The sequence below is a fragment of the Falco cherrug genome, chromosome 1 (genome assembly GCF_023634085.1).
Source record: "Falco cherrug isolate bFalChe1 chromosome 1, bFalChe1.pri, whole genome shotgun sequence".
NCBI lineage: Eukaryota > Metazoa > Chordata > Aves > Falconiformes > Falconidae > Falco > Falco cherrug.
The window spans coordinates 106,286,665-106,311,508 of NC_073697.1; the positions used below are offsets into that span (position 1 = coordinate 106,286,665).

General features: G+C 52.6%; 1 protein-coding gene across 3 annotated transcripts; it reads left to right on the forward strand.

Annotated features, from left to right (window-relative positions):
* Nucleotides 1-458: 458 nt before the first annotated feature.
* Nucleotides 459-24,626, forward strand: YWHAG (tyrosine 3-monooxygenase/tryptophan 5-monooxygenase activation protein gamma). 3 transcript variants are annotated; one of them, XR_008733061.1, is made up of 3 exons: nucleotides 459-765; nucleotides 21,083-22,633; nucleotides 23,394-24,626. XR_008733061.1 is itself a non-coding variant. In XM_055715279.1 (2 exons), the coding sequence occupies exons 1-2, from the start codon at nucleotides 679-681 to the stop codon at nucleotides 21,737-21,739; spliced, it is 744 nt and encodes a 247-aa protein (XP_055571254.1). In that variant the 5' UTR covers nucleotides 459-678; the 3' UTR covers nucleotides 21,740-24,626. The 3 variants fall into 3 exon arrangements, 2 of the variants coding, with proteins under 2 accessions (XP_055571254.1, XP_055571263.1); XM_055715279.1 differs by having other exon boundaries at nucleotides 21,083-24,626; XM_055715288.1 differs by lacking the exon at nucleotides 459-765 and adding an exon at nucleotides 16,762-17,142 and having other exon boundaries at nucleotides 21,083-24,626.
* The last annotated feature ends 218 nt before the right edge of the window (nucleotides 24,627-24,844 follow it).

Consider the following 24,844-nt stretch of genomic DNA (forward strand, 5'->3'; position numbering starts at 1 on the left):
CCAGGCCATGAGCCACACCAGGCCGTGACTGGGCCTGGGTCGCGAGTGGGTCTGGGCCGTGCCTGTGTCCGGGCCCTGAGCGTCGGGCCGCGGGCGGAGCAGCAGCCCCGGGCCCCCGAGGGGCGCAGACGGCCCCGGGCCCCGCCGGGGGTACCCCACGCCGCCGCTAGCCGCTCCCGGTGAATCAGCAGGCGCGGGCGGCCAGCCCCGGCGGGCGGGGCGGGGCGGCGGCGGGGGCAGAGCAGGGCCGCGGGCCCGGGGGCGGGCCCGGGAGGGCGGGGGGAGGCGCGGCGGCGCCGGGGCACGCCGGGAGACCGAGTGCGGTGAAGGACGCGACGGGCCCCGCCGCGTCGCCGCCGCGGACTCCATCTCCCGGCGTGCCCCGCGCGGGGGCGGCGGGCGGCGGGGCGGGGCGGGGCGGGGCGGGGCGGGCGCAGGGGGGTTGTGGTGGCCCGCGGCGCGCGCACAGCACCGGGTGCAGCCGCCGCCGCCGCCGCCTCAGCCGCAGCAGCGCCAGGAGCCGCCGCCGCCCGCCCGCTCGCCCTCCTCCTTACCCTCCTCCTCACCCTCCTCACCCTCCTCCTCCTCCCGCCGCCGCCGCCCTTCCTCCTCCTCCTCACCCTCCTCCTCCTCCCGGAGCCCGCAGCCTCCTTGCCCTTCCCCCCCGGCCCCGCGAAGATGGTCGACCGCGAGCAGCTGGTGCAGAAGGCCCGGCTGGCCGAGCAAGCCGAGCGATACGACGACATGGCGGCCGCCATGAAGAACGTGAGTCCCGTCCCTTGTCCGTCCGTCGTCCTTCCCCACCCCCCGCCCCGGGGGTCCCGCGCCGCGCTCCCCTCGCCCTCCCCGGGCTGCGCCCCTCGGGGGGGGGGGGCCCGGCCGAGGCCGGGCTGGGCTTGGGGGGGGTCCCCCGCCGTCCCTCCGTGCGGCTCCAGCCCGTGGACTGCCCCCCGCGGGGTCCCGCTCCCCTCGCCTGTCGCCGCCCGGGGACAGCCTGCTCCCTCCCGACCTCCGTCGCCAGCCCTGGGGCTCCCCACGCATCTTCTCTGTGCTGGAGCCCCCACCCAGTCCCACGCATCTCTCTTGCCTGTCGTGGAGCCCCCCCACGCATCCCTCTGCCCTGCCCCAGATACCCCCCCAGGCCCACACATATCTCTTCCCTGCCCTAGATCCCCCCCCAAGCCCCACGCATCTCTCTCCCCTGCCCTAGATCCCCCCCCCAAGCCCCACGCATCTCTCTCCCCTGCCCTAGATCCCCCCCCCAAGCCCCACGCATCTCTCTCCCCTGCCCTAGATCCCCCCCCCAAGCCCCACGCATCTCTCTCCCCTGCCCTAGATCCCCCCCCCAAGCCCCACGCATCTCTCTCCCCTGCCCTAGATCCCCCCCCCAAGCCCCACGCATCTCTCTCCCCTGCCCTAGATCCCCCCCCAAGCCCCACGCATCTCTCTCCCCTGCCCTAGATCCCCCCCCAAGCCCCACGCATCTCTCTCCCCTGCCCTAGATCCCCCCCCAAGCCCCACGCATCTCTCTCCCCTGCCCTAGATCCCCCCCCAAGCCCCACGCATCTCTCTCCCCTGCCCTAGATCCCCCCCCAAGCCCCACGCATCTCTCTCCCCTGCCCTAGATCCCCCCCCCCAAGCCCCATGCATCTCTCTCCCCTGCCCTAGATCCCCCCCCCCAAGCCCCACGCATCTCACTGCCCTGCCCTAGGTTCCCCCCCCAAGCCCCACGCATCTCACTGCCCTGCCCTAGGTTCCCCCCCAAGCCCCACACATCTCTCTCCCCTGCCCCAGAGCACCCCCGCAGCTCCACGTGTATCTCTTCTGCCCTAGAGCCCTCCCCAGCCCCATGCCTATCTCTCCCTTGCCCTAGGCACACCCCACACCCCCCCCGCATTGCCTCCCTTGCCCTGCTGCCCTGTCCTCTGCCCCACGCATCACTTTCTTGCCCCATCCATCCCTTCTCTCCCCCCACGCCAGGCCCCTCTGCCTGCCCCATGCATCCTCTGCCATGCCCCCATCCCCACCAGCGCTCCCTGCCCTGGCCCAGTGTGGGGGGCAGAGGAGCCAGACCTGGGGTGCAACGCTCCCTGGGGGGTCACGCCGGCTGGGGGGCTGCCAAGCCCCGTGGGGCAAGGCTGTGGGGAAACCTGGGGCCGGGGGGGGTGGGTGGGTGAGTGGGTTTGCGTGCACACCTCTCCCCGCTGCCAAAATACCTCCCAGTTGCTCCCATGCATCCCCTGCCGCGTGTGGTCGGTGAGGCTGGTGTGTGTGCTCATGACCCCAAAGATTGGGAGCCCTTTCGCTGCCAAAGCTCTTATTTTTACTGCACTTGGTTGGAGATTTATGAATTGAGTCATGTTGTATTCATTTCACGCTCTTAAAATAAAGACTCTGCATATAGCAGGCTGATCTGATTTGTGACACTGAACGCTCCCCTTCAATACTGACATTTTGACAATATAAGAAGGGGAAAAAAAACATATCTCTGATCTGATCTTGCAAACAAAGCAATCGTGGGAGGCAGGATCAAGTCATTCCAGAAGATTCTGCATTTGTCATATTGCAGAGAGGCTAGACTGGGTGGAGGGAGGGAGGGGGTGCTTTAAAGGGGAAAACTGTTCTTTATGTTTGTCTTCTTAGTCAGGTCTGAACCTTTGCGAGGAGCTGGGGTGTCCTCCCTGGCTGATGAAAAGTGAATGCTGATCTAGGAATGTCGCAGTCTGCTGTGGGTGCAGCTCTGTTTGCCCATATTGCACCATTTTGTCAATAACCTTGCATTTATCAAACAGACAAAACTGTCACAGCCCGAGAACGGGGAGGGAGGAGATGTCTTATCAAGAAATGAAATATGGATAATCAGAACAAGATATTATCATATTAAACTAACTGGGCTATTCCTTTGCTGCACTATGGCTTTTATACCATTTTGTTGTAATGGCATCTATTCATTTTAAAGCAAAGCCTGCTGTGTGAGCAGATCCTACAGCTCATTTCCTACGGATAATACAGCCGCTATGACAAAGCCAACAGGGATATGCCTGGGACACACAGCCATGTTGCAGTATTCCCGCTGGGCAAATTTCCCTAGCCTGCTTACCCAGGCTCGGTGTTTAAACTGAAGGCGTTGTTAGAGATTATATATATGCTTTTTCCTTTCAGCCCTTACTGGCCCTGGTGAAACAGTAACCCGGGCTAATGCTGCTTATCAGTTGCTGTGTAGTTTGGCCGTAAGAAAATGATTCACAGCGGGAGTGCTGATGCCTCCCGCGACAGCAAACAAAAGGCAGAGCTTTGTTCTTCATTTCTGCACAATGCTGCCCAAACTCCGGCACGGTCAGTCTGGCAGTGATGGACATGTCACACTCGGTTATCCCTGTCACCCGTCCTGTGTGCCGCCCATCCCCCAGCTCTGGTTGTGCAGGAGGCTGATGACCTCGCACTCATTTCCGTAGCAACGCCTAGTGATGTCATATGCCATGGTCCAAGCTGCAATGCACCCAGGTGGTAGCAGAGAGCATGCGGGCTGTCTCTAGCTAAGGTGATGCAGAAGCATTCCCATGGTTGTCGCCGTTTTGTCTCCTGCCCTCCAAAGCCAGCCACCCATTTGCTTCCTTAACCCCGTGCTAAGAAATGCCGGGCGGCTTTCCTTCAAAGCCCGGCGTGCTAATGATGTGCATAAAAGAAGATCGTTTTCCTGCAGCTTGATCTCACTGTTGCATTTTGGGGGTCGCCAGATGGGTGGTGACACGGCAGCCAGGCACATTGTTCAGCAAGCCTCAGCCCTGCCTGCTGGGTAGCCTGTGCTGCATGGCCATTTTAAGGGTTTAAAATCGGTGTGCTGGGGCTCGTGCTGTCTGCTGATTCATCCAGCGCTGCTTGCCACAGCAAGCAAAGAAATATATATATATTTCTTATATATATAAAAATTCTGGCTCCTTTCTTGCTGTGGTGCCCCTAATCAGTATGTGCAGTTGCATGGCTGCTGCAGTCACAGGACTTCTTCAGCCCCCCAATGTCGTGGGTTTACTGGGGAGTCTCGGTAAAACTTAGCAGACGTTCTCTTTGCCTAATGGAGGGAGCAGAAGGTGATGTTGGCACCCAGGAAGGGTGCAAAGCTGGGCCTGTTGGTCCAGGTTATGGCTGTATGACCTTGGTCATGTCCCTTGTCACCTCAGCGCTGTCTGGGGGTACAGTCAGCCCTATAATGCGCTGGAGAGCAGGAAAGCTCTCCACTGATCCCCAGGGTGGTGGCCGTGCCCACTGGTCAGTGGGCAGGCATTGGCCTTGGGCTTGCCATCCCAACCGATGCTGTGCCCAAGCGGCACCGGTGGTTTCCTTCCTGGCTCGCTGGGTTTTTCTGCCCGCAGTGGTTGAGGTGGGCTGGCTTTTTGTCTGATTCAGCTTCACAAAGAGTTTACCGTCCGATCCAGCGCCAGGGCTGTGGATCGATAGCCATTAGCTGGGGAGCAGCGATGCTGCTGGAGGCTTTTTGGAGGTGGAGCCCTGCCAAGCCCCTGGTGGGTGCTACCTGGGGAGCAGAGCACGTGCCTTCCTATAGACCTTTATTGCGGGGGGGGGGGGGGGGGGGGGGCAGAGGGGGATGCGCAGGTGAGAGAGCAAGATAAGATGACTGCAGTAACTTTCGCAGGAAATAAGTCACCTAAAATGGGTGGGGGGAGGATTATTACATTGCACCTTTGTATCGTGTAGGTATGGGACCATATGGCAGAGTCCTTGAGCTCACATGAAGGACCCCTGTGAGGGGGAATATTGGCTATTTGATTTTTGGGGACCCAACCTCTGCAGCAGGGCCGGGGCTGTGCTGTGTGTGCATGCCATCAGTGGTGGTGGTGGTGGGTGTGGAGGGGTGAACGTCGGAGATGCTGAAAAGCAGACAGCTGCTGCCCAGGCTTTAGGCACAGCTGGCTCTCGGAGCAGTAAATGGCTGTGGTGGGTGGAGGAGGAGAGCAAGCGTGGGGGTCCGCAGGCCTTCCCTGGCGTGGGATATGCAGGCTTCTGCCACGCTGCTCACCAGCCTGGCCACGCTGTCATCCTCTGCATCCAGTGACCAGGTTAGTGCAGGCAGCGGGGCTTCACGCAGATAGCAGGCTCATCCTTGGGAAGAGGGGGAGTAACACAAATCCTTCCTATCTGGAAAGTCCCAGGGGAGTGGAGCAGGGATGATTAGCTGCTTTCTGCTTTGCAGCGTAGACGAGACAAAAGGGTGAGGTGGAAAGGCTTCTCCAGGAGGAGTGCTGGGCAGGCCATCTGTGACAGTAGGGAGGGAGCAAGGAGTGTGAGCTGCTGTAGTAGCACTTCCCAGGGGGGCCGGGGAAGGCTTTAGAGAAACAATTTCCAGTGGAGAGGGTACATTGGCATCTAATGGCTGTATCGATGCTTTTGCTGCCGCCCCTTGTGCAGGTATCTTGGATGCTGCTGAGCCTTGTGGCACCTCCTGGACCACTGCAGCATACATCTGCTCTTACACATAGCAGTCCTCTTGCCCTTTAGCAGCAAAGGGCTTGCTCAGACCTGAGTGATGGCGGTGGGGCGGTGCAAAACAGTGTGACTCACAAGCAGGGAGCAGGGCTTCCTTCCTGGAGATCCACAGGGTCAGGGCAGGATGGCTGCTGTGAGGAGCTGCCATCCTGCTGCGCTTCCGATCTCGTAACGGTTCACGGTGTGGGTTGTCTGCGTAAATCGGTCTCAGGACCTTGTAGGCTGAGTTGCACAGCTGCACTTAAGCCTCGGACAGTTAGCAACATGCCCTGTACACAAGTACAGTGGGCACTGCACACATTAACTATATTAAGTGGCGAGTCATCAGCTGCTCAAGCTCTTAGAAATTCCCCTTTAAGCTCCTGGTAAGTCTTTATCTATGAGCTTTAGGAAAAGCCATTGACTTGTGAGCCCATGCTGGTTTTCTCTCAGTTGGCCAACTGTATCAGGCAGGTGTGGGTCTGATTAGAAACAGCTTTTTTTGAACTGAATGGAAGCGATACTGAGACTGTGGTGGAGAATATAGCTGTTGAATCCTCTGCAGATGTCTAGGGTACGTGGAAACAGCAAAAGCTCTTGGGCAGGGGCTCTCCAAGAGGCTTTAGATGTTGTGGGCTTAGCCAGTAGATCTGTTGGATGGTGGCTAGCCCTGAAAGTACAAAAAGGTTGCTGGGAGTTGTCTTGATTGCCCCCCACCCCCACTTCCTTGCGCTCCTTCTTGTGGTTAAAGATGGCTGGCTCATCAGGATATTTTTTTTGGAAAACAAAATAAGCTTCATAATATATATATGGACAAGCCTTATCTGCCCAAGCTTTGTTCACCAGCTGATCCCAAAGTTTCTCTGTGGAATAGGCTCCTTGGGCACTGGCAATGTGAACTTGGGCTTTCTAGAAGCTGCAGGAACAGCAGTTTAAGGGCTGCTATGGAACTTCAGCTGCAGATTGGAAACTCCTGCACCTCTGGAACGTATGCACTCTGTTCTTGGCTTGTCTCGTCTCAACTAGCTGGTGTCATTTGGCACCCTCTTAGCAGTCCTTATGAGTGTGCTGAATGGTGCTTTTAGAGAAGTGAGGGCTATTCAGGTAATTGTGTCGTATCACTCTGCTTCCTGCTCCTGGGTGATGGCTGGAACTACCCATGGCCATTCTCTGGGATCTGGATGGTGAGCGGGGGAGATGAGGAACATGGCTGCTTCCTTGCCTTCCGTTGCTGGTAGAAGGAAGATTTTTTCTTGAGGATCCCCATCATTATTATTTTGTTTCCTCTGTGCCAGCTCTTCACCGTGTGTTACTGGACCACTTCATTTTAAGCTGGTTTCTTGAGTCTGGGCCGACAGCATTAGAGCTGGTCAGGAGCATGGACAGCTTGGCTTTCTACATAGGAATGAGAAGGCTCAGCCTCGCAAACCTTAAGATCAGGGAGGTGGAGTAAGGGCGACCCGATGGTCCCCAGTAGCCCATGGAGAGTCCTGGCTGGACCAGGGTTTTGTTCCCAGGCTGGTAGGTGACCCCAAGCCCCTTCACTGTCTTAAGTGCAAGGATGTTCAGAGCTCGATATTTCACGGCACCGCTCCATACTGGGGTGTCACATGCTTGGAAGGAGCACAGTTAGGGCTGAGATGGGGAACGATGTCAGTGTGCACAGGCGGAGGACTGGAGCTGTACCAGCCAGCTGCCCTTCTGCCCCGCGCTGAAATGCTGGGATGGGGCCATTCAGGGTGGGTTTGAGCTGTACTGATGGAAGGACTTTGCAAAGGCAAAATGCACATGGTGGGAGCTTTGTCAGCTTGTGTGGCCAGCGGCCTCTGGTGTTGTTGTACCTGTGAGCAGTCACCTAACCTTGGATCCAGTCTTCTGTATTTAATCTCTAAAGAATTTGTGCTCCCTTGGGTTTAGTGAACGCTCGGGGACATGAGCAAGCACGTGCCAGCCGGCCTCCCTGGGTGTTGTGGACCTGCAGATTTGGGTAGGATGAGGCATTGAGTGTGCCGATCCTCATGCCACGAGGCATCAGAAAGGATGAGATGTGCTTGTCACATTTGCCATTTTGATCGATGCAGTTAGGAATTGACCTATCAGCTGTGACTCTTGAGGGTGCAAGAAGAAGCATGTCTCAGGGTGCTGCTGATGGAGCAAGGGCTGCGAGAGGGGAATGGGAGAGGGTAGACTTTACATCTGGAGAAACCTGCATGGACGGTGACACATCTGGCAGGGTATGACACACGAACTCTGCAACTGAACTCTTCAGCTCCTGTTTTGAGCAGCTTCATGCCAAGTAAACCATGTGCAAACCAACGCATGGGAAGTCGTGTGCAAGGGTTCATATTTAGGGAAAATAAACAGTCCAAGCTTTTGTGTGTCCAACTGCCAATGCTTGAGTAACCAGCTGCTTCTTGGGAGGTGGCCTTGTCTGAGCTCAGACATGTCCCTGGATGCGGAGCACTGCTGGACTCGTCGGTGCTGCTTCTCTCCCTTGGCAGAGGTGAGTAGTGTGTTGGGAGCTCAATACCTGTCTGGCAGGGAAGAGCAAAAAGGACCGTCTGACTAGTTCAGACTAGAGCTAGCTGCTCGGTGGATCCCAGCCAGGCACCAGGCTGCTCAGGGGCAGGTACAGAAGAAGGGGTTGGAAAATGCCTCTACGGTCTGACCCGAGGGAGGCTTTCCTCAGTTGTCTGGGGCATTTAGGACTCTGCAGAGCTGAATCTGCCTTCTGCTTTTCTGCCCGTTTCTACCTCCTGACCTGTGACTGACAGTGAAACATGAATGCGTACTGGAATAACTGCAGTACAAAGCACAGCAAAACAGGTTTTGCCTGGCTTCCCAAGCGTTTCTCCATTGGCAGCCTTGATGGGATACAGGCATCGTCTTCCGCTTCACCATGGCAAAGCTGTGATGCAGGGCATCAGTTGTCTTTGGGTAGCTGACGCACCCTTGATGCTTCTAGGCATCCTTCTACGCTTCAGTGCTCTGCAACTCAAGATAGCTTTTTGTGCTAACTGGTTTGGAGCCAGCTTAGACCTTCTTTCCTTTGCTGTCCAGGCCTTCATCACTTCTTTCTGGAAGGCTGAAAGCCTTAACCAGCTTCTGCTCTTTACCGGACAGGTAGCTAACCTAGCTTGCCCTTGGCTGAAGTCTTCCTCCTTCCTATTAGATTCACATGACTGGAGGCAAATGGCAACCTGATGTCTGGAAAGCAGAAATTTAATGAAAACGGTCACAAGTATTTATTCAGTTTGGTTCTGCAAGCAATGGTCACTGCTGGAAAGAGGTACCTTGGAAACCCATTTTAGCACCTGCTGAAACGAAGGGGAAGGAGCTGTGAATTTATTGCTGTACTGTACTGGTGAAGATATGGTGGGTTTGTCTTTCGACCTCTGAAACCTTTGGCTTGACTTCTGGATACTGTTCCGATAATTAGCTGGACCCAGTTTCACGCTGGTGGCAGTTAGATAAAACGCTTTGCCATGGCTGCTGGCTGGCAGGCCCTGCCTGTGCTCCCGCCGATGCAGCTTTCAGCCTTTGCAGATGGGGAAACTCTTGGTTTTTCCCCGTGGAATCAAAATGGCTTTGTGGGAACCCAGCCCACAACTCGCACAGTGCTGCCTGAACGCAGGTGAGCGGTGGAGGACCCTGCAAGATGAGTGAGGCTGCGAGGGAGCGTGGCAGTGCGCTCCTGTGCAGGATTTGGGCAGTGCGCTGGCATTGCTGCGGTCTTAACTGGTCTCTGCTTCTGCCTTCCCCCCACCCCACCCCCGCCAAAGCAGAGCAAGCTTTGAGCAGCTGCAGGGGGACTTCACACATTTGCATTTGGTCTGGAGCAAGTAGGAAAGGGGAAGGATGCGGATCTGTGACCAGCCGGCTGTGGGGTTTGTGTAACTTGGTGGTGTGTCATCTCCTTGGCTGGGCACGGCCAGGGCTGTTAGAGCCAGCTTTCTCTTTTCGTTCCCCTGGCTGCTCGATCTGATGAGCAAAGTCCATCCTCCCGCCATAAAATGAAGGAAAATGGTGACAAAAGGGCTTTCATTCTGCTCTTTGAATTTTTTATTTTATTTAAGTAAGAGGCCTGTTTCCTTTCTCCAGAGTCCAGGTGTCAGGGATGCTGGATTCCTCCCCATGGCCCTTGTGGGAAGCCTGCCTTGGGGAGGAGCTCGGCAGCGGGATGGCTTTGTCCAGCTTCTCCGAGGGCACAATGATGGTGAGCCCAAGCTGCCGCATCTCTCCAGCCTCTCCAGTGCGCCAGAGCCCCAGCAGGTGCTGGGGCTGGTGGAGCACAGGGCTTGATGTTCACCCAGGAGTCTCACCATGGTTTGCAGTGACACTTTGCCTGGTAAGGTCTGGAAATGCCCAGAAATGGTAAATTCTGGAAAATAGAACTGAAATGATGACACAGCAATCCTTGGGCTGCAGGAAACTGATGAGACTGTCTGCCAGAAGCTGTGCCTTTGTGGAGCTGGTGAAACAAAAGCCTTTGCCTGTTTAAGTACAAACTTCCCCAATCTCAGGTTTTTCTGTGCTAATCCAGATTTCATCACATCTCAGGAATGATCCAGCACATGCTCCGTTAGGTATTAAACAAACCTGATTTTTTGGCCCGAAACTAGTGATCTAGTGACCAAAGGCAGTGCATTAGTTAATAGCAGTAGGAGAGTAACTTGAGAACATGTCACTGATGATGGCATGAGATTCCCTTAAAGTGATCCCCAGATTAGGGATTAGAGTACTTAATGCTTTTGTTCTATAAAGGAGATGTTAGAATTGAGTCAGTCTATGGGTGTTTGAGGCAGCTGCACTTGGACGAACACAAATCTGCGGGGACTCAAAGTACAAACCGTTCTTTAATTGTTTGCAAATTCCCTCTGATCTTACTGGATGGGTTGGCTTGCTTGGGGTGTATCTTTGCTTACGTACCAGGCAAAGCCACTTGGCATGTCAGTATGCTTCTGGTTCCTCTCTAAGATGGTTTCAGCAAGGCTGTTGGAAAACACCAGCGAGAAGTCTCAGCTTCAGTGTTAAGGTTGCTGATGAACATGTTGTTTGGACAGTTGTGGTGCTCTGCAGCGCAAAGTTTATTAATAGTAGTTGGGAGAAGCTGTTGCTGTGCTGTATGCTAACAGATATGCTGGAGAACTGCTGTAGGAGATCTGCACTTGTAAAAGACTAATGCTTAGTATTCAGCAGTGAATGAGAACTTGGGGAAGATTAACAGCCTTTGATTTGCACTCGCTGAGGAAGGCATCGGAGCTTTGCCTGTTTATGCTGTTGGGCTTAGTTATGTGGGGTGAATATTTCATTACCTTGAAGTTTGGAGCTTGGCTTCTTGCATTTGGTGGTGTCGAGATGTCGGCACCTGAGAGGCTTTGTCACCTGTAATGGACTGAGATCAAGTCTGTGGGAGTAGTCCCTTGGGCTTCAAAAGAGGGCTGGGAGGAGATAGCCAGAGCCAGGCGAAGGTAGTCAAGTCCAGAGTCAAATCTAGAATAGTAAACTGATCCTCCACATAATGTAAAATTAGCCGCAGTGCTCCAGAAAGCTGCCAGAGCAAAAACTTGACTTTCTGTTCTGCAGGTTCATTTAAGAAATTAAATAAAATTGTCTTTGCTAGAGGAGTGTAAGATCAAGCCTGAAAACCCTGAAGCAGTGGGAGGGTAAAGTACATCTGGGGGGGTAATCACCTTACTTGCTGATGCGTAAATTAAAGCTATCATGGAGCTGGCGTGCTGGAGGTCCACCTGGGTGTTCTGGAAAGTCTCTTGCTTAATCTGGTAAAACACGTTTCAGACACTGCAGGGAACTGCTGGTTCTGCAGACCAAAAGACCTAGAGCAAAAATCTTGGGTCTTTTATTTTTTGGTGGTTGGTATTTTTTTAAAAAAAATATTTCCAGAAGCTTACCTTGATGTGCAACGGAGCAGACTTTCCCAATGTGTTTGGGGTAATGACACAGAGTGGTTAAAAACTTACGCGCTGGCTGCAGGGAGTTGTTTGCATGGTTGCAGCTTCTCCCGTTTCATCCTGCTGGAGCAGCAGCTTGCCAGCTATCGTGACAGCCACGGCTCTACCATGCAGGAGGAAGCCATGCCAGCAGCCAGGGATTACCCAGTTCAACCTGCTCCAGCAGACCTGGGAGCAGGCTTGCTCAGCGGCCAGAACTTGCTCTCAACCTTTCCCTGGGTGTCCTGCCCATGGCACGTTGTCTCTTCCCTCTCTGCTTGGTTCAGCTGGGTAGAGGTCATGGGTATGGCATAATGCTGCCATTTTTTTGAGCCCCTGATTAAGGACAAGCCCTGGCACTTGAAGCTCCGGGGAGGATTTGATGATCTGGTGGCAGGGTGCTTAGCGCCTGGCAGTGGGGCTGGAGGTGAGCAGGAAAGCACTAATATCTGAGCCAGATTAGTACTCTGAGAAGCTGTGAGGTAAGTCTTTAAGCAGCTAATGCTCCCAGCAGCACTAAACACCCTCCCCACATGAAACTTGATTAATTTATATAGCGTGTCCCTGCTTATGTGCTGGTGGCCCTGATGTCTGTCTAGCCTGGGTTTGTTTTGCCGTAAATTGGAGGGGAAGAAAAAATAGTCAGTCTTCCCCAATGTTGACCAAGCCTTAAGACTCCAGAAATGCCCAGTGGTTGTCCCACGGATGGCTGCTTCAGCTAAAAAGCCTGTGAGTGGATGGACTTTTCTGAAGAATAATGCCTGAATGGGAAAAAAAAAACCAAACCCACCCTAAGGTCTTTTGTACAGAAGTGCTGTTGAGGAAAGAGCTGCAGTTACTCTTCAAGGGCTTTTCAGCTTATACCTGGAGAAGTTTAATGCGGCCCAGAAGAGCCTACAGAAATCACCGAACTGTCAATCTCCTCTCAAAAGGAGCTCCTAAAACGTTCACTGTGCTCCAGGAGCACGTCTGAGCTGCCACGGCAGTGGTGTGCTGTGGCACTGTTCTTCCACACCCTTTGCAGAAAGCCTGGAGAGAAGGCCTGTATCAGCGGGGAACAGACTGGATAATCCGAGGCAGGAGAGCTCTCCAGGCGGTTGGGTGATGGAGAAGGATCTTGGGCTGCTGCTAAGGTGCTTGCAGAAACGCGGAAGTGGGCAGATGATGCTTGCCAGCCTGCCATATCTTGGGGAAGGAATAGCTTGGCATCCCTTCTGTCGCTTTGTAGTTAGCAAGCAAAGGTGCTGGTATCCCATCTGCTGGAGCTGGTGTGCTGAGCCCTGAGTGACAGCCCTGTTAAGTGCTGGGACTGATGTGGTTCGACTTGCTGCTTTCTCCATCTGGTGGCAGGAAGGCACTAGATCAACAGAGATGATTTTTTCCCTAGAGTTTTTAATAGGTAGGAGGTAGCTAGTGGCAGCAAGACAGTGAAACAAGTTGTCCTATGACCAGTTTTCATCTCGTTTAACAGCCTTTCAGTCAGGGCGACGGGGATCGGGGTGTTAATAAGGAAAACAAGAACTTGGGCGTCATTCCTTAATGGCTCAAAAAGCAGATACTACATGGCTGTGCAATGCTAATTCCGAAATGGTTTGTAGCTCTAAGCTGATGCACTTGAAGAACAAACGCGATGCCCGTGTTGGGAAGCTGGAGTTGTTCCTCCCAGCTGGTTATTGCGCTGTGTCTGGGTTGCCCTCTGTCAACTCAATAGCCAAGGTCTTGAGAACGTGCCTGGAAGCCGTGTATGGAAGGCAGGCAGACGCTCACTTGCGCTTGCCTTATCTCAGAAGCTGCAGAAGAAGCTGGTGAGGCAAATCGATGGCATCCGAGTGTTTTGCAGGCGGTAAAATTTGAGCCGTTAGACCAAACGCTGGGACTGCAGTGCTGCAGATAAGGGGTGGTACGTGGAAGGCCACTACCAAATGCAGAACAGGAGCAGCTCCGAGCTCTGCTGTTGTCACTGGCTTTCTTGCCTTGGCTCCCTTACGACCTTTTCTGTGCAGGAATGACCACAGTAGTTGAAACCTGCATTTTCTGTAGCCGAAACCCATCAGGGCCAGACTAAAACTGGAGGAGATCTGCAGGCTCCACGGACCAATCAAACCTGCATGTAGCATGATGAAATTCCCTTTGGCTTAAGTAGTTGTTAAGCTACAGAGGCTGGTGTGAGCTCTTGGTTTTCACGTCTCCCTCCCAATTTAAAGACTTTGTCTTGGGTGGTTCAAAGTCACCTTAAGTAAGGAAGGCTGCAGGTTGGGATGGAAGCTGCTAACTGCAGGAGCATGCAGAAATCCTAATCTGTGCCTAAGTAGCCTCTGAGATCCAGTTATGCTACAAGCAATAAACAAGTAATTTGAAACTTAATGGCAGAGCCATCCCATGTGGCTTCAGCCACTGCCCTGTGACAAGAGCTGCCCCCGCCAGCTTAAAAAATGGGAACTAGCATATGATTATTCATACTGAAACAGCCAAAGGAGACAGCAGTGGGGAAGTAACTTCTACCCACTGCCTGCTTGTGCTTTTCTGGTCTTCGCTGAGATGAGAGGAAGGGCTCGACCTGCAGCTGAAAATCCCCTGGCTGTGCTGAGATAAAACACAGAGAGGACAGCGGAGGGGGCCAGCAAGGAGAGGAGTAGCTGTGGTGTGACTTCCACTTCAGAAGTATGACATGGGGGAGAAGGCAAGAGTGCAGGGCAGGGGAAAGACCCAAACCAGCGAAATCTGGTGAGATTTGAGATTTAGGTAGAGTTTAACACGCACCTGCTTTGTGTCGAAGTAGGACAGTGCTTAAGAAAAGCATCTTTGCGACTGCTGCGATGGTGTCGTAGCGCAGCTTGCTCTGGAGGGCACAAGGAGAAACTGTTCTTGACTGGGCTGTGTGACATCTAGTCGTGACGGTAGTCAAACCACCGGGTAATGGTGATAATTTAACGTACTTGAGGGCAGCAGTTTCTTCAGAAGCGAGATGTAGGGCGAGATGTATTGTGGTTTAACCCCAGCTGGCAACTAAGCCCCACACAGCCTCCCGCTCGCTTCCTCTGTGGTGGGATGGGGGAGAGAGTAGGAAGAGTAAAAGTAAGAGAATTCGTTTAATAGGGAAAGCAAAACCCACGTACGCAAGCACAGCAAGGAATTCCTTCACCACCTCCCATCAGCAGGCAGGTACTCGGCCATCTCCAGGAAAACAGGGCTCCATCATGCATAACGGTGACTTGGGAAGACAAACACCATCACTCCCAATGTCTGTCCTTCCTTCTTCCCCCAGCTTTTTGTACTGAGCACAACGTTCTATGGTATAGAATAACCTTTTGGCTAGTTCGGGTCAGCTGTCCTGGCTGTCCCCCCTCCCAATTTCTTGTGCCCCCCCCCTCAGCCTTCTCACTGGCAGGGCCTGAGAAGCTGAAAACTCCTTGACTTAATATAAATATTGCTTAGCAACAACTAAAAGCATCAGTATGTTACTAATATTATTCCCACACCAAATCCAAAACACAGCACTGTACCAGCTACTAGGAAGAACATTAATTCTATCCCAGCTGAAACCCCAGAACGAGATGGGGGTAGAAGAACCCCAGCAGTCTGCCTGGCATGTCACCTCCAAAATGACAGCACTGGGGCTGCTGAGGGCTGCCTGGTGCTTGCAGGTGGGTGATGGGGTCCCACCGTGAGACAGTGGCTAATGGCCTGGCTGCAGGTAGTCGGGAACATTTATCGGCTGTTTGAGCCTGAAGGGGTTGTGTGCTGGTTGCTCCACTCACCGGTGGCTTCAGAACACGTAAGAATTTCAGTGGTGGGACTTCTGGCCAGAACGCTGTTACAAAAGCACGTTTGTCATTAAAAAAAAAAAAAAAAGAAACAGAAAAGGGGACCTTCAGGCCAGACCTCAGCATGACTAACAAGCTGCATGTGAAGGAAAACAAGGCCATTGCCAGGGTTTCTGTTGAGAGATAACATGCTTAATTACATGGTGCAGGAGCTGTAGACAGAACAGAGGAAATACAAGTGCTGAGGAGATGGCTGTTGTGTATCCTGGTGGAAGAGGAGCTCTGGTGATGTTGAAAAGCCGTTCTCAGCAGACACTTTGAGGTTCTCCTGGTTGTCTTGTCTCTCTCCAGGAAAGCTTGGCTCCTTTGTAGATGTCTGATGTCTGCAGGGACTCAGGATTCCTTCTAGGCGATCAGAAAAGCCAAAGAGTTGGGGTTTATAACATGGATTAAACTGTCAAATGTTGATGGTATTCCCCAGGGAAGAATATCTGGGTCTGCTCAGCTTGCTGTGCTGCATGCTTTTAAGATAAGACATCAAAGCTAGGTAGGAGCCATAAACGGGTGGGCACTTGGTTATAAAACTAAATGAAAAGCATATAAGGGTAAACGGGTAACACTAAATCCTGTGATGGATCTCCATTGCAGCTACTGAAGGGTCCCCAAAAAATATTATTTTGTGATGTACTCAGAAATAATTTCAGACCTACTGATGCAAGGTGAGAAGTGGAGGGTAAGAGTCCTGGAATAAACCCCATAAGCAAACTAACCTGCTGCTGTCTTGAGAGCAAACCTCCCCTGCAGGGCTCAAAACAGCCTGCTGATTAGGATGCTTCTGGAAGGAAGGTGCAGTAGGACCAACGGCTGGGTTTTTGGAGAGCTCTGGACCTTGCCGTTAGGGGCAGGTAAAGTTTGGCACGCACCCTGGCTTCTCCACGTGAGGCTGAACCTTCCCCTGGTGCAGCGTGACACGTGGACGTGCCAGGGGCATGCCAGGGTTTGGACAGAGTGCTGAGTCAGAGCTCGCAGCTGTGGTAGAGAAACGGGCAGAACCTTCTCCGAGATTGTGCTGCCTCTGAAGAGCTTTGTTGCAAATCGGAGGGCTTTGATTTGCACAAACCTTGGGACTCCAGCAGTAGAAACCCTAAACTTCCAGTAGTTTTTGTCCAACAGGATCTGCTGGACTGTCGCCCTGTGGCTTTAGGGCACTTTGAGCCTTGGTGGTGCAGACGCTGCACCCTCAAAGGCTGCAGGAACTGGTGAGACTGGAACTTGGCAGCGTCCTGGAGCTCGGTGATGGAGCGTGCCTCCAGGCCAAAGCTTGTCCCTGTAGATGCTCCGTGCCAAGCCCAGTGCAGACCTGCGCTCCCCAACTGGGTGTCTTCTCTGCTTCTGCCCCTTAGGCAAGGCTCCTGCCCAGCACCGGGCTGCCTGCAGCCTGCGAGGGGTCTGGCTCCTGGCACACGTGTCACCTGGTGTCACCTGCTGTGAGGCGTGGGGGGAGCTCTTGCAAGTAGGACCATTGCCTGCGGGCTGGCAGTGAAACGAGAGGCGCCACAGCTGAGGTTCCCTGCTGCTCTGCATCAGTAACGAGCCAGTCTTGTGGCTGGGCTGGTTGGAAGGGAAGAAGCAGAAAGGAAGGTGAAAAAGGTCGTTTGGGTTTGTGTTTCCCCCCCACCTCCTCCTCAGAACAGCAAAAAGACTTGCATCTATCAAGCCACGTGAGCGTGTGGGCTCGTTCTTTGTGCTTGGCTGTTCGTGCCACATGCAAGACCTTGACTCCATTTCAGCCGCATGCATCTGCCCACCCTCCCCTCCTGGTCTACGGGGGCACCAGGGTGAACCAAGGCTTGACAGTTGGCTGAGATTTGTGGTGCAAGTTCTGCTTTTCTCTGCTGTCAACCAGGGAAGTAAACTCCACAATGACTGAGCTTCCCAGGGAGCAGGTAGGCTTCCAGCCAGAGGCTGATGGCTTTGTGTTCCTGCCAAGCTCTCTTAATGCCAAATTGAGATTTTCTTCTTTGGATATTTGATAGATTTGGATATCTAACCCCATGTAGCAGTGCTGGGAAGGGCATCAGGTGACCTAACACTCGCTGGGTTGGTCTGTATGTGAGGGTGCTGCCCTTCTTAATTAAAAACTGAGACCTGCAGGGTCTCAGTTAAGAAGGTGGAGGGTTCTGGTAATATGAATCTGGATGCTGGAAACAAACATTAGGAAAAATTCTCTGCAAGGGCTTGCGACATGACCACTGCAATCTATTCCAGGCCTGATGCAGGATATTGCCTTATTAATGTTACATCAAAGGCATTCAGTGCAATGCTTTTAAGTATATCAGAGCTTGCTGTTTAGCCTCTGGCTTGATTGCACTCGCTTTGTGTCGGTATCCTGCAGGGTCAGGAAAAACCAGCCTTTGGCTGGCCAGCACAGGCTTGCGGTCAAGACGCAGCCCTGCGTTCTCGTGGCAGGTTGCTGCAGCGGGTTCGGGATGGCCTGCGGTTGGAGATGTTCACCCCTACAGCGCTGCTGGCAAAAGCCGCATGACGGTGACTGTCGTGCTCCCACGAGGACAGAGTGTGTCGTGCAGCTTTTAGCAGTGCGGTGGGGCAGGCGAGCAGGCAGCAGCATCGCAGTGTGGTGCCGAGACGTGGCAGGCAGGTTCTGGGCAGACCAAGGGGCAGCGATGATGGCAGTTCTCAAAGGCAGCGTAACCTGGGATACGTCTTTTCTGCCTTCCAGTGACTCTGTGATTGAGGCAGCGAAGTGTACCCTTGCTGTGCAGTATCTGGTGTCCTGGGCATCTTGAATTTTCTTCCTGCTGGGAATGCAAGTGCCAGATGGTTTTCCTTTCTTCCTCTCACAGCTCAGTTGCAAGCTGAAATACGTGTAGGACTGCAGCCTCTTCCCTTCCCTCTCCTAGTGCCGAGGGATGCGATCCCTGTCGCTGGCCGTGTTACACCTCTGCTGTTTCTCTTCAGTGTTCTACCTTACTGGGAGCCTGGGTACTGCTAGAAAGTGGTTACATGGTTAACGAGGATCCCTTTCTGTTGTGATAAGTCCCCTGCAAGCTCCCTGGAGGAATCTGCTTTCTCCACAGGTGTACCTTCCATCTGTTAGCAAGTTTGTTGAAAGGATTTTGACAGGCGACTTTCTTCTGTAATCCTTAATAGCTTCGAATTTAAAAATGTTCACGGCAAAGCTAATCCTATGAAACTCCCCGTAGTTAGAATAAATCTGTGCTCCAGCAAGGCTCTTCTGGTGAGAGGAGGTAAATCTACTTCTTTCTGCAGTGATAAATATCTGCAGACTCGGCTGTGGGGCAGCTTTAGAGTCACCTGCTTGGTCCACACTTGAAATTGGTATTTCTGCTCAGAGAGCGTCTCGCTAAAAGCAAGACCTTGTGATATGGTTATGATAACCTTATGTGGTTATCAACCTTCACACCAGTGTCAGGGCAGGAGACCGTTGGAGTCGGCGAGTCTCTTATATCTATGTTGGATACTCCATTTACAGCTGGGAGGTAAGAGAATAAGTCTGGCTGGGACTTCTGGATGTTTCTGGTCCCAGTTCCCTTATGGAAAGCAGGGTAGCTTAGATGGGACAAGACCCTGAGTAACCTGATGGAGTTTTGAGTATTTCCGAGGACAGACAATCCATAAAGCTCTAGGGCAGGGGGACACCTTCCTTGTGTTCCACTGTCTTTCAAAGATGGGTTTAACCTCGCAGTATCTTTAATTTATATTTGTGCAGGTGTCACTTGGAGGGAAGAATGAGTGGAGTCATTTCAAAGTTGTGAAGTCTTGTCAAAATAGAGACAACTAGAGACCTCTGAACCGGAGAGCACAAGGCAGGTTGGAAGCAGCATAGAAGCAACTTGCCAGGGGTACTTCAGCACATTGCAGTCAGGCTGCATGCAGGGCTGAGCCTCTGCCCTGGCCCCTCTGCAGGAAGCAGCATATCAGACACAACCCAGGGCCGTGTGGTTAAACAGCCGCCGTCAGCCTGGCTGGGAGAGGTGGGATGTTGGTTAGTCTCCTGGCACCAGGAGCTGCTGGAAGGCCCAGGCGTCACACAGCCTGCTTGCTTTGGCACTTGAAAGCTGGGAGCTGCGTTGGCATGCTGCCCCGTGCACCTTGGCCCGTATCGGTGGCGACTGCTTGTAAGTCACAGGAGATTTTGCCCTCTTCAATGTGATGCCCGTTCCCCTGCTCACAGGAGGCAGTTGTGCCTGGGTTGTGCCGTAAGACCTGCTTCTGCGTGGAGATCTGCTGTTCGCTGGTTCCCCTGCCAAGCTGTAGAGCATCTCGTGGAGCAGCACAGGTCCGCACAGTGGCAGGAGGTGGGAAGGGGGGGCTGCTCTTGCTGCCTCTTCCTTGAGGAAAGGAGCAGAGAGGGTCTGGGTCAAAGACCAGAGTACTCTGCGTGCTGCATGGCTGGAGCTTGGTTTTGGGAGAAGGCATGAGCCAGACCATGGCTGAACAGCTGCGAGGAGAGCTGCAGGCAGGAGTGGGTGTTGCTGGAATGAGCAGGTCTATATTGTAGAAGCAACCGTGAGTCATTCCAGGCCACTCAAATGAGGTCCTGAGCTGGACCATCGTACACCTTCCAGCATGCACCCTTGGCCTCCTGATCACCGGGCCATAAAATGTGGTTATCTAGGCCTGGAATAAACCTTGTTCTTACAGAGGCTTGTGAAAACGACGCGGTATTTGCAGAAGCCTTTCACATCCAAACCATTACCTAATCCTTGTGAGAAGTGGCTGCAGAGAAGAGGCTTAGAGGTTCCTGCCCTGCTGGCATGCTTCCCAGGCAGCCAGCCCCGGGGTGTGTATGTGGCGGGGCGGTGTGCCCCCGGGGAAGGGGACAGCAGCGATTCCCAGGCTCAAAGTGCCACTTGACAGCTGCAACTACCCCAGCCGAGGGGCTGCACGGAGCAGCCCGGCTGCTACAGCGTTTTGAGCTGCTGTACCTGCCCCAGGGGCACAGAGCCCCTTGTATGGGGCACGGCATGGAGTCAAGGGGTGGCACAAGCCCTTCCCAAGCTGCCCGTAAGGCAGGGCAGCTGCTGCAGCGGATGGGTGGCTGCCTGGCTGTGGCTGGAGGTGCTGCCCAGCTGGCTTCAGCCAGCGATGGGGGTTGCAGGAGCTGGAATAAAGTCACTGCAGGATCAGGTGTGATGCTTCCCAGTAACTGAACCGGCCGAGGTGGTGTTCAGCCCACTTGAGATGACTCTGTGCTCCGTCATCTCCTTAATCCCTACGTTGCCGCGGTGCGTCAGGCAGGTGAAGCGATGCTGTACGTTAATGCTGCTGTCCTCAATGAAGAAAATCCTGGGTGGGAAGAACGTACTCTTGCTGTGTGAGCTTTGAAGGCCTTATCTGTGCATAAAAAAAAATTCTGTCGTATTTAGGCATCTCAGAAGCGTGCCCTGTGCTTATAGGAGACGGAAAAGATGAACACCCGGTAGCTGTGGCGGTGTTAATCCACACAGCTAGCTCGTAACCCTAGCCCATCGCCACCCTCTTGCTTTGGCTGTCCCTCTCACCTCTGGCACAATCAGACTCTCATCCCGCAGGTGAAAGCTTTCTCTTTCCTAGAAGATTTTTCTGATTCTGGAAAACACTAATCTTCTAAGAGATGGAGAATACCTGGAGTAAAACCCAGTGCACCCCTCGTGCTGGGGGACTGGACCACGGCCTGCGTTCCCAGCTGGGTCGCTCTGGGATGGGAGCAGATGCTGGATGATGGAGCAGGACTTTGCGAGCCAGCTGCCCTTTCCTGCCTCTCGCTAGAGATGCACGGGAGCACCCGACCACGTGATGGGAACGTCGGATGGCTGGGGCTTAACCCAAGTGTGTCTCTTCTCTCTCCCTCTCTCAATGCAGGTGACGGAGCTGAACGAGCCTCTGTCCAATGAAGAGAGGAACCTGTTGTCTGTCGCCTACAAAAATGTGGTGGGGGCTCGGCGCTCCTCTTGGCGAGTAATTAGCAGCATCGAGCAGAAGACCTCTGCCGATGGGAACGAGAAGAAGATAGAAATGGTCCGGGCCTACCGTGAGAAGATCGAGAAGGAGTTGGAAGCGGTGTGCCAGGATGTGCTGAGCCTGCTGGACAACTACCTGATCAAGAACTGCAGCGAGACGCAGTACGAGAGCAAAGTCTTCTACCTGAAGATGAAAGGGGACTATTACCGCTACCTGGCCGAAGTGGCCACCGGTGAGAAGAGGGCGACCGTGGTGGAGTCTTCGGAGAAAGCCTATAGCGAAGCCCATGAGATCAGCAAGGAGCACATGCAGCCGACCCACCCCATCCGGCTCGGGCTGGCGCTTAACTACTCGGTTTTCTACTACGAGATCCAGAACGCGCCGGAGCAGGCCTGCCACCTGGCCAAGACGGCCTTCGACGACGCCATTGCCGAGCTGGACACCCTCAACGAGGACTCCTACAAGGACTCAACGCTCATCATGCAGCTCCTCCGCGACAACCTAACGCTCTGGACGAGCGATCAGCAAGATGACGACGGCGGAGAAGGCAACAACTAGACCCCCCCCGATGGACTGGCAGCCGCACGCTGATGCTAACTACTGCAGTCTTTATTTTTTTCCCACGAGTGGGGGGGGGGTCAGGGGTGGGGGAGGGAAAGGGAGGGGACACCTTCCCAGGGAGGCCCCCCACAACCTGTCTTTGATTGCCTCGTTGACATTTTTGCCAAAACACCACTAGTGGAAGTCAGGCTGGCTGTGCTGGTATGGAATAGCAGCCTCACTGGCATATGGACTGTTCTGTAGATTATTAATACAAGTGGAGCTGTCTTTAATTTAACTTTATTGCTAGAAATAAAAGGGTTTTAAGATGAATTCGCGTGGATGGAATGGCCCTCGTTTTTAAGGAAAGCAACGCAAAAAAAAAAAAAAAAGGGAGTTCTGTGGTTCCAGTAAGGCTTCGTGCGTTTGTTTCTTCAGTCCAAGTGCCGTGTGTCCATACCACGTCGCGGGGCGTCTCTCTGCAGCGCTCTGCCTGGCAGGGCATAGCTTAAAATCCCCAAATTTAGAAGGAATTAAAAAAAAAAACCAACCAACCAAACCACAACCTAAAGAATTTGGGGCTTGCAAAGCCCCGGGATTTAGGCCATCCAATCTTCTTTTTTTTTTTTTTTTTCTTTTTTTTTCCTCTTTTGATTAAGATATTTATTAGGGTAGCTTACAGTATTAACACTAAATTGCAGTTTACAGTATTTCTACATTACAGCCATATGACATCAAGCCTTTGATTGTCTGTTTTTTGTTTTTTTTCCTTTGCTAGTTCTTTTGGCTTGCCTTCCTGATCAGTCCTCGCCTGTGGACTGGCTTTAGCTATTCTGTGTCGCCCAAGGCAAGAAGACCGCCCGCCCGAGGAACATCAAAGCTGCTCTAGTTTTTTGGTCAACAGCTTAACAGGTGCTTGGCTAGCGGCTGTTTCAACTATTTTAAGTCCACAGCAAAAGGTTTAAGAACTTCATTAATTAGACAAGGGGGAAGTGTTTCAACTTAAAATGCCACTTAAATAAATAATAAAAAAAAAATAAAAAAAATAAAATAAATAATAATAATAATAAAAAAAAAAGAGCATTCAGGTCTGTATGTCATGTACTGTGTTTGGTATTTCAAAAGACCATCCTGATTTAAGGTGCCACAGCTGCTTCCTCAGGGATTGCACTGCCATTTCACTCTGCCTGACTTTCTCCCACTGTACCATGAGGTTTGTCAGCAGATCTCCGGCACCCAGGCTCCCTTGTTTGTCACCAGGGAAGCCAGGTGCATTTTCCTTTCTCCTGGGGAAGCTTGTGGTGTAATGAGTGAACTTCAGGAGCTTAGAAACTAATTTGGTAGAGAAATCCTCAAGGGAAGAGCTACAATCATAGACATTTCTATCAACCATCGGGAGCCCAGGAACTTAGTTCTCTTCTTGGCAAAATCCTTTCCAAGTCCATCTGATCTGGCAGGGGGTGGGAGATGGGGCATCTGAGTTGCTTAGCAGGTAATACTTACCCCATTTTGAGTAAATTTATTTTTTAATTTCTATTTTTACATCGTTGTTGGAAGTTCACTGCTGTTCTCTGGCTCGCGGAGTGCTGTGCCACGTAGCTTTTCACCTAAAGCTGCACAGTAAGGAAAAATCGCACTTGTGCTTTTTTTTTTTTTTTTTTTTGGAAAACAGGCTTTCATTGTCCCTTTTGAGAGTCAGTCCGCGAACAGCGCGTCGTGGCGTTGCACACACGGTATAGCCGCTCCTGCTGGTGGGTTGCATGGAGAGACGTCTCCAGCTCTATCCTATCTCCTCAGGGAGCAGCGGAGCCGAGGCCGGTGCTCGGCCTCCGGGTATTGCCCTGGCGTTGCTGGCAAAGCTGTTGGGTTTTGACCGGGATGCCTTCGCACGCAAAGTCTTGCCCAGCCTCGCCGGTGGCGAGCGAGCAAGCGCAGCCGCCGGGTGGACGGTGTGCAGCGTCCCGTGGCGAGATGCTCGCGGTGCCGGTACGTGCCGTGGACTGGAAGATCGCTTTAGGCTTCTTACCTTCCTTTGATTGACCCTCGTGTCCCCTGAGCAGTGTTGTCCCAGCTGTATAATTTGGAAGTGAATTTACTGGAATTACAAAACCTAGCTTTTTTTTTTTTTTTTTTTTCCTTCTTTTTTTTCTTTTTGGCTTTTGCTCTGGCTGCTTTAGGAAACTTTGCAGGAGAGATGGCACAAGAGGGCTAAAAACAGAGTGGGGGTCAGGGACTTGATTTTTAAGCAGCTTGAATGGTTTCTTTTGTTTTTTAAGAGGTGCACTTGCCTATGATACTGTCTCTCCAGTGAAATGATTACTGCTCCATTACTCTATTGATACAATATTGTGCATGCTAGTGTCGTATTTCTATACAGTAGCTTGAAATTTATTAACTTATACTGTAGATGTTATGTATTCCTATGACAAAATAGTCTTCAAAAATTTTTTAAAGTTTTTTAATTTATTTTTTTTTCTTTTGGGGGTAAAGTTTGCTCTACCAAATAGTGATCGTAACAAACTGATCTGTTATGGATGTTGCTATAGTGACATGCAATTATATATGATTTTGTTTTTAAAAAGGAAAAAAAAGCAAAAGAAAACACCAGTGTTAGCTTAATCTTAATGTCTGGTGTTCGTCATGGTGAAATTATAACTATTACAGTGTAGGAGAACAATGACTGTGTTCTTTGAATGAGCCTTTGTTTGTGCTTTTTGTCATGTTATGCAGTGAACTATTTTTAAGGTCTAATCAGTGATTATTTTTCCAACTCCGTGTTTCTGTAAGGAATTATTTCACACACGGACCATTCTTAGCAGTTTTTCCTCAGTGATGGAATATCATGAATGTGAGTCATTATGTAGCCGTCGTACATTGAGCAAATAAACTTACAGATCTGACGTCAGCGCTGCTTAATTGTTATCGCCTGTGTGGAGTTTCTGGGGGGCTGGGTGGGGTGGGAGGGGGCTCCCCCTCACCGTGGGGCTCAGGGGGTGGCAGTGAACAGCCTTGCTTCTGCTCCCCAGGGGCAGGGGGAAACCAGGGTACCGTGCTCAGCATCCCTATGGGTTCATGGTTCACCCAGCTCCTGGCCATCCTGGGGCAGAGGCCAACCGTGGGGAG